This window comes from Halichoerus grypus, chromosome 4 (assembly GCF_964656455.1).
Source record: "Halichoerus grypus chromosome 4, mHalGry1.hap1.1, whole genome shotgun sequence".
Taxonomy (NCBI): Eukaryota; Metazoa; Chordata; class Mammalia; order Carnivora; family Phocidae; genus Halichoerus; species Halichoerus grypus.
The window spans coordinates 3,224,140-3,233,699 of record NC_135715.1 but is presented as its reverse complement, the minus strand read 5'-3'; the positions used below and the strand labels follow the sequence as shown (position 1 = coordinate 3,233,699).

General features: G+C 49.5%; 1 protein-coding gene across 1 annotated transcript in view; it reads right to left on the bottom strand.

The window, feature by feature from the left end:
• Positions 1–605: 605 nt before the first annotated feature.
• Positions 606–9,560, bottom strand: part of IRS2 (insulin receptor substrate 2) — a 30,485-nt gene continuing 21,530 nt past the window's right edge. The window contains exon 2 of the mRNA XM_036123774.2: positions 606–3,087. Coding sequence (XP_035979667.1) covers positions 3,083–3,087 — 5 coding nt within the window. The 3' untranslated portion in view covers positions 606–3,082. The remainder of the gene's footprint in view (positions 3,088–9,560) is intronic.

Genomic DNA, 9,560 nt, shown 5'->3' with positions numbered 1-9,560 from the left:
GTTAGTGTAAAGTGGAGGGGCAGAAAAATGACTTCCAACAAGGAGATAAAGTTGTTCTCGATAAAAATCAATAGTCATCATTTTTATATTTTCTGCCTCCTAAAGTGCACCTGCCGGCCACCGCAGTGACCCTGCCTGGATGCATCGGTCCACCCCTCCCACGTGTGCATCCCCGGGAGGAGGCAGGGCCAGGAGCACACGTGTGCCGATCGGCCTCGACCCCGGCTCCTGGGCTCAGAGCTATGGTCCCTGCGCTCCGGCCGCGTCATCTGTAAAACGAGGATGGGGACTCCTACCACCTCGGTTGTTATGGACTCTGAAGGAGCGAGTGTTGGTACAGCACTCAGAACAGCATCCGGCCGGCCCACTGTGAGCAGTCTGTGTTTTGTGAAGTCAGTAACATCTTTGTTGGCTTAATACATTTCCTTTTCATAAATTCTGTCATTTGGGGAATATTGTCGGGTTTCCGAGATTAAAACATTTAAATTAAGAGGCATCAAAGCAATTTCAAGAGCTTCGTGTTTACTTTTTTACTCTCAAACAGCAGGAGTAGAGTGGCTTTATGTGAAAGTCAGAATCCACGCAGAAGAAGATATCCTCAAGGCTTTATTCGTTTCATAAATAGTGTATTTTATTTTATTGCATATGGCTGTTAAGGAGAGCATCCATGATCAATACAGACTGAATACAATGCACTATTCTAGGTCCGTTTACTGTTGTCTCCAGCAGCGTCACATTGACCCTTATACACAGCGCGCACAGTGGAAGACAGAGCAAGATAGGTAAGTCTCTTGTCATATCACAATAGCAAGAAATATATTTAACATCTCGATATCCAGAAACAATACGTACCCAAAAAGAAAACACTGTTTAATAACTGTTAAAGTTTATATGGCAAAAAATATTTTAAATTTAAGGTAAGTCAGGCAAAATGTACAAAGACCCAATATACATTGTGAAGTTTTAGCAAACATAACATTTATACATTTTGGTTCCATTCTGTAAACTAAATTAAAAATGTAAATATTGCATATGCCTTTTTTTTTTTTGAAATGTACAGGATAGAGGAAAATTTAGTATATTATCAACTTTTTACTCTGCTTGTTGTAAGCTGCAGTATGAACGGGAGCCACGCATATGGTGCCAAGACCACTCTAGGCATGGAGCACTCCTTATATATGCCAAACACACGCCGTACCCGGCAGGGCCCGCACTCGGTCCTGCTGAACCGGGGGGACTACGCAGCAAACACCAGCCATCGATTCCCAGTCCCAAAACTAAATCCGAACTTCAGGACATTTTATACATTTTCATAAAGTATACGTATCATACACTGAAATTGACCTTCAAACTAACATCATATGGTCTATACACTGTTGCGACGTGTGATTTTAGAAAAGTAAAACTTTAAAAATGTTCTGGGGGATCACTTTACATTCAACTTTGTCTCGCAATACAATCCTCTGTTCTAAAAGTTCAGCATGGAAGCAGGAAGACTTTTGCATTGCCATTAAATATATTTTTAAGACATTGAATTTTTTGGTCTTCCTCTAAAAAAGCCTCATTTTATTAATGCATTATTCTATAGTGATATATATCTATATATTTATATATATTTTTCTCCCAAAAAAAAAAAAAAAAGCTCACATCTCCAATGAATTAGCGTAACCTCTACAGGACTATCCGAGCAGACAGGCACTGCAAACGTGCCCGTGGGAGGGGGGTCTGCAGCCCTCCGCCACGTGTCAAGGGGGCAGCGAGGTGACATGACATTCTGCTGGTCAAGGTCAGCAGTTCTAATCACCACAACACTGGTGTCTTCAGAACACTGGAAACATAAAATGAGGGTAGTCTCGTCAGGAACTGTTTCAACAAGTCAGATGTACTGTGAGGTTTTTTTTTGTCTCCTTTTTCTTCTTCCCTTAACAACACAGGGGCCGGAACAGCTCTTACACCGAGTTCTTTGCTTCCCTTGTCTTTTTTGGAGTTTCTGTGTTTTTTTATTGTTGCTCAGGGCAGCCCATTGGCCCACATGATAGCATCACGTGAAGATAATACATTTTTTTTTTTTTTAAATCTGCCAAAGCCGTGACCACCCTTGGATCGCTAGCATGCCTACATGAATTTTTGGTTAAAGAAATGCAAGCTCAAGATTAAGGATAGCAGAGACATTTGAGCTTGTAAATAGGTTCAAAGGCTTTTGCAATTTGAAGTACCTACATAAACATCTACATAGAGAAGATGAAACAAGTCTGTTAAAGGTAAAAAGAGATATTCACCCCCTGCCCCAACCCCCCTCCCACCCCCACTACCCAATGTAATTGATGATTTTTCAAAAGTAGGTTGCTTCAGTTACACATAATTATTATTATTTATTAATCCATCTTCGAAGTCCAATCCCAAATTGCATTTCCGTTGAGAAATGTCAGTCCCACACTGGGCTCTGTCTGAGTAAACACGCAGGTACCTGGATTGGAGTCCACGGAGCAGCTGTGTCCTGGGGCCAGTTAGTAAGGCTGAAAGGCCGCACTCGAGACGCACTCAGCAGAGATGCACAGGAGGTCCTGCCAGCCCCCGGCCACGCAAATCCGGCTTCACCTGGAACTGAGGTAGGACTGTGGTAGTTTTGAGTGCATGCCAGTAAATGCCAGATTTTACCACTTTCAGGGGTATTGGTAGAATCTCCTAGCATGCTGAGGGATAAATTTGCTTTGCTAAAATGAAAGTAAGAAGAAATTAAGACACTGGCCACGATTTAAATGACCAATGGGAACATCCAATTTTCTTGAGAATAACTTCTTCGGTGACTTTTGTCAACAAACAAACAAAACACAGCACAAACAGCAGAATGATGAATTTCCCCCACCGCAGGAACCAGGAGAGGGGCAGGGGTCCTTGCCTTGTTGGTTCAGACTCTAACACAGTCGCAGATGTTCCAAATCCTAGTCGTTGCTCAGATCCAAAAGAAAACTGTAAGCAGCTTCAGATTAAAAAAAAAAATAAAAAAGCAACCACGCTGAGCATCTTCTTCTAATGTCATTCTCTGATGTGTGACGTCATGTTGATAAAGCCAGACAGATCCTCACTCTGGAAAAGAAAGGGAAGAAGTCAGTGGTGACGGGGGTCGCAGGAACAGAGCCATCTCGAGTGAGAGGAAGTCGTGTCACTCCCAAGCATGAGGCGAGCGCTCTGGTGAGGCCCCGGCTGGGCTGGACGCAGAGGCAGGATGCGGCCCTGCTGCCCGGGGCCCGGCTGTCGGTGGGGGCTGTGGGGGAGAAAGCTCACGAGGGGATGGACGCCAGGGCATGGGGGCGCATCCTGGAAACCGTGCCATCGGGGGTTGACGGGAACACGGGACAGGCAGTGAGTCTGAACTCTGCCTCGGAAAACCCTCCCAGTGGATCGTGTATCCCCTTCCCAAAGCAACCAGGCCCACACATTCGCTCCTGCAGCCACCCGCTTGTCGTCCCAGACCCTCCTCATCTGCCCCGCTGCCCCGGGGCCAGGTTAGGTCATCTACCCCCATGAGCCTGGGGGTGACAGGCCGTTAGGACCCCAACCCACTCCAATGGCTTCCTGCCTTCCAGGCCCAAGGATCAAACTTCTTCAACCTGTTCCCAATCTCCATTGTTTCCAGCATGTTTTTACTTCATTAACTGCCCGTTAAAGAACATAACGGACAGACCGAGTTGGGAGACTGACATTTCATAGCAAACTGCCTTTCTTTTTAAGCTTCTTGGCCTTTTTTTTTTTTTAGATTTTATTTATTTTTGGGAGAGAGAGGGCGTGATAATGAGCACTAGCAGGGGATGGGGGGTGGCAGAGGGAGAAGCAGACTCCCCGTTGAGCAGGGAGCCCCACGCGGGGCTCGATCCCAGGACCCTGAGATCATGACCTGAGCCGAAGGCAGACGCTCAACCGACTGAACCACCCAGGTGCCCAAAGTTTCATGGCTTTTTAATCAAAAGCCCGAGTGGTTCGTTTGCACCCCCGGAGTGGCGGTGGCTGGGCCACCCTGCTGGCCACGCCCTGCCCTACACAGGTAGGCGTTCTTCCCCGGCACCCGCACGTCCAGTACCGCTCTCACATCATTACAACCCCTCCTCGACCCTCCCCACACCCCCTGCTTTACTTACAACCCCTCCTCGACCCTCCCCACACCCCCTGCTTTACTTACAATCCCTCCTCGACCCTCCCCACACTCCCTGCTTTACTTACAACCCCTCCTCGACCCTCCCCACACCCCCTGCTTTACTTACAACCCCTCCTCGACCCTCCCCACACTCCCTGCTTTACTTACAACCCCTCCTCGACCCTCCCCACACTCCCTGCTTTACTTACAACCCCTCCTCGACCCTCCCCACACTCCCTGCTTTACTTACAATCCCTCCTCGACCCTCCCCACACCCCCTGCTTTACTTACAACCCCTCCTCGACCCTCCCCACACTCCCTGCTTTACTTACAACCCCTCCTCGACCCTCCCCACACTCCCTGCTTTACTTACAACCCCTCCTCGACCCTCCCCACACTCCCTGCTTTACTTACAACCCCTCCTCGACCCTCCCCACACCCCCTGCTTTACTTACAACCCCTCCTCGACCCTCCCCACACCCCCTGCTTTACTTACAACCCCTCCTCGACCCTCCCCACACTCCCTGCTTTACTTACAACCCCTCCTCGACCCTCCCCACACCCCCTGCTTTACTTACAACCCCTCCTCGACCCTCCCCACACCCCCTGCTTTACTTACAACCCCTCCTCGACCCTCCCCACACCCCCTGCTTTACTTACAACCCCTCCTCGACCCTCCCCACACTCCCTGCTTTACTTACAACCCCTCCTCGACCCTCCCCACACTCCCTGCTTTACTTACAACCCCTCCTCGACCCTCCCCACACTCCCTGCTTTACTTACAACCCCTCCTCGACCCTCCCCACACTCCCTGCTTTACTTACAACCCCTCCTCGACCCTCCCCACACTCCCTGCTTTACTTACAACCCCTCCTCGACCCTCCCCACACTCCCTGCTTTACTTACAACCCCTCCTCGACCCTCCCCACACTCCCTGCTTTACTTACAACCCCTCCTCGACCCTCCCCACACTCCCTGCTTTACTTACAACCCCTCCTCGACCCTCCCCACACTCCCTGCTTTACTTACAATCCCTCCTCGACCCTCCCCACACTCCCTGCTTTACTTACAACCCCTCCTCGACCCTCCCCACACTCCCTGCTTTACTTACAACCCCTCCTCGACCCTCCCCACACTCCCTGCTTTACTTACAATCCCTCCTCGACCCTCCCCACACTCCCTGCTTTACTTCACTGTGAAGCCAATTCTCTTCTGTCCACCTTGAGTTCAGGGGCCTGCTCCCAGCAAGAGAGAATTTCCAGAGGACCCTGCAGCCAAGAATGAGCAGCTGGATGCCCTGGTTCCAGCTCCGAGGGCTGCATCCCATGTGCGGCCAGAAAGACAAACTCCCGGACAGACAAGCGGCTGTCAACGGTCAACGTGCAAAATAAACATCATACCTTTTCATGACTGGATTGTTGTAAGTTCCCCACGATGTGGTATTTTGGAGCAGTGCTACCATATTTTATTATTTTTAAAAAGCCTTATGTCCTTTAAAAATTTTAATCCGTAAAAAGTTCCCCAAAGCAGAAACAGGGACCAAATTTTGTCCTGGGGAGAGATGGGCCCCCCGGCTATTTCAGCATTGTCCCCGCCAGAGCCCATGTGAGGGCCCCAACCCAGACATTTGCATCCCTTAAACAGCAGGTGTTTGCTGGAATCCACCTCGGACTTCCACCTCTCCCCAAAATAAGAGTCTGCGTTTTGTCACTGAGGCCCTGAGTGGGAGACGAATTCCCGGCAAACCCCGAGCAGGTGGTCAAGACGCCCTGGATCTGCTGACACGAAGATCTGGGGTCACAGTTTATTTTATTTTTACTCTAATGATTAGCTAAACGAGGCAGAATTGTCTCCTGTTAACCCTAAACCCATTATCTGGAAACAGCTAAGCAAGTCAATTCCTCCATCTCCCAAGTTTACACAGTCACGGAAATGCGGGTTAGCCATTCCTGAGAATGCACCCCCCACTCACCCTGGCCACTTTCGGGGGGCAGCAGCCGTGCGAACTCCGCATGGAGGGCATGCTCCATGCCAAGACCCAGCTCCCACCATTAGATCTTCGGGAGCTCTCATCAAGGTAAACATGGAATTTTAGCTTTTTGAAGGTAAGTATATACACAACAAGTATCAAAACCTTCATTTCTGCGCTTTGTCGTGGTGGGAGGAGCGTGGAGAAAGGCAGGGTCACCTTTCATTCATGCATTTGTGCACGCACTGATTTCACAGGGCCAGGGCACCTGAGGGTGCTGATGGGTGAGGGGGAGCCCCCAGGCAGGGAGCTGAAGCAGCCGTCCAGAGCTCGGCTCCCACCCACGCTAGCCAGGGCCCTGAACGTGAGCACAGGAGGGGCGCGGCCAAAGGAAAGCGGTGGGGGCTCAGAGGATCCAGAGGCAGCGGGGTCCCAGACTTGGAACCCAGGGCAGCCCCCCCGGAACCCCCCTCACTGCACCCTGCTCTGCTCTGCCCAGCTCCCCCATCCCCAGAGCTGGCGGATGCTGGTTCCTTTGTTTACTGACTTTTAAAGTACGTTAAATGATCTCTCCTCCTGAAAATTAATCTGCTTCATCCAGACTAGGAAAAAAAAAAAAGTCTTCTCACACTACTAACCTGACATCCTCGCCTTTAAATATTTATCCTTTCTAATGGTGATTCTGGCAAAATTTTGTGTGCTTTATTATCTACGTTAATTCTAGTAGAAGCAAAGTACAAATTATTAATTTTATGATCAATCCACACCGAATATTCATTAGGATGGGAGACACTCCTTGAACTCATTAGGTGTAGCGGCAAAACAAAAAAGAAACATCAAGAATCACACGTTCATGAATGCGATTACCAAGGTGTCTGGATTCTGTCCTGGAGGAAATGCATCTCAAAATAATTTAAACTTATTGGCATTCATGGAATTTGTCATATAATCACACGCAGTTCTGGCCTGTAGCTTAGACACTGCTTTGTAAAGAAACCCATTCACAGAAGCACTGATCTAAGGCAGCTGATTAAAAAAAAAAAAAAATTTGCATTAACAAGATTTAAGTCGTTCCACTGGACGCATCACCCTGGCCAGCTACGCCCCATCTTGCTCGGTCACGTGTGACAAATGATGGGCTGCACGAAGGACCGTTTCCACGTGCCGGGTGTCCTCACTCCTGGGTGGGGGGGATAATTCCATGCCTTTTCTCTTCCACTTAAAAGAGCAATCAGAATGCAAGGGAGCGAGCACCCTCATTAAAGACCCCACCTTCAATCTGCTCTTTACAAAAAAAAAAAAAGAAGAAGAATCAGAAAGAAATAGAAAACAAGTCACTGAAAACCTTGTCATGGAAACAAGTGGGAAGCCTCCTTTGTCATGAGCAGCACAAATATCGAACACCGACATGCCTGCCGCCGGTTCGCCAGGCTCCGTGATTCCAAATACGAGCGTGGAAACGACAGGGGGCATCAGGTCTAGAACGTTCCAGGGATAAATCGGGGAAATCTGCACTGGCAAATAAATTCAGGCGGCATCTTCGATGCACATTCTGACTCATGACATTTTCATTTTGATTTCTCACGGGTATGTGGGTTTGGACGTGTCTGGCTTCGTGGCCAATATTTCAGTGTCCAGAATTCCGCACACAACCCTGAGGGGTAGCAAGTCTGCCCAGGAAGGCCCTGGTTCTCTCTGCAGAGAGCCTCGTGGGTCCCACCCCACGTTCCACGTGGAGCCCCGGGGAGGGCTGGGCGGAGATGTGCGTGGAGCCCCACGCAGACAGAACCCCCCACCCGACTCCACGGTGGGGGGCGCTCCCGGCACAGCGGCACGGACCCCACCCGCACTTAGTGGGTGAAAATGACTTAACCCTTGCAGGCACAAAAGGAGTGGCCGCAGATAATCCTTGCGTGACAAACGAAACAACATACTTCTCAAAATTAAAACCTATATTTCCAGCGGCAACTATGATTACGAAGAAAGAAACCTGCAATGAGCCCAGACATGTCCTTTGGCCCATTTAAACCTTTGATGTTAAACATAGACTTACAAGAGAAAATAAACTTTTCAGTTACATGAGAAATTCCTAGAAAAAGAACCCTGATAATACAGTATCTCCTCACTTGACTAAAAGCAAAACACTGTCCAATATACCAGAAGAAAAAAAAAAAGTAAGGCGAAGTGTGATAACAAACAAGCCAGAGATTCTAAGAAAAACGGTTACTTGAACTTTTCATTTAAATAGGAGAAAAAAATAACTTGAAACTAGGGAAGAAGTTCCCCAGGACAAATGGGGGCAGTCTATTACTTTACCAACCCTACTCATGAAAGAATTCAAACTGTCTGTTACATGAGATCACCTTTTCCACGGACAGGTAAAATCATTCCATCCTGAGTGCTTGCTGTTGAAGAAATGTCCCAGCACCAAGTTGTAACCTGATGGAAATGACGCAGCGCAGACTGGGACGAGAAGGTCTAGCCCTGGGAGGAGGCTGGGGATCATAAAAGGCGGCTTCTCCTTCTCCGTCAGCTCCCGTTGAATCGTTCCCGTAAGACCCTGTGTTAACCACCGCACACTAGAGCCCTCAGGGGCCCCGGCCTGGGGGGCCCGGCACCGCACCTCTCCCCGCTTCCCGAGCCATAGCCACCCACAGGGGCTGCACTCACTGCCTAGTGCATGTTCTCAGCACACTCACACCTCCAGTGTGCGTTTCATCCCCATGCTCGTTGTTAGGGAGCCTGACGCACACACCCTACTAGCTATTCTTCCATGGCAAGAGCGCCCCCCCACACATGGGGCAGCAGCGTGCGACAGCGTAGGAGAAATAGGACGGATTATTCTTCAGCACGGACGCCCAACGGGCAACATACCCCTCAATTCCTGGCGGACCCCCTCTTAAATCATCAACGGTCAGACCTTCCTAGGTACCAACCAGACGAGGGAGCATCAGTGACTGGTCAGCAGTGAAGGACGGACCTTCACTACCCCCAGGGCTCCCCTTACAAGTGGGGCAGTCACCGTCCATTGCTACAAATAAGGACAGAGGGGTAGGGTTCGGGCGGGGAGGGGAGGTCTGCGACTGTCACTTGGGCCCCGGAGTTTACACTCTTACACAGCACCTTCCAAAACTCTCCCCAGTGACACAAAATACTGCCGGCCCCGGGCTGTTGCCACATGCACCTGTCTCCCCGGCGAGTGGAGCCCTCAAGACCTGCCTGTCCCCAGCACCTGGCCCGATGCTTGGTAGGCCCTTCCTAAAGCTTCCACGAATTACGTTGAAATAAAGACCCACGTGGTTTATGCCATTTCTCACAGGCAGAAAAGCTAAAAAGAAAAAAGAAATTCTTCTAAAGGAGAACGGAACTTTAGAACTGTCTGAGGCCCAAGGGAAAAGAAAACCCTCTTCACCTCACGAGAGAGAGAGAGAGAGAGAGAGGCATTCTTAGGCAGAGGTC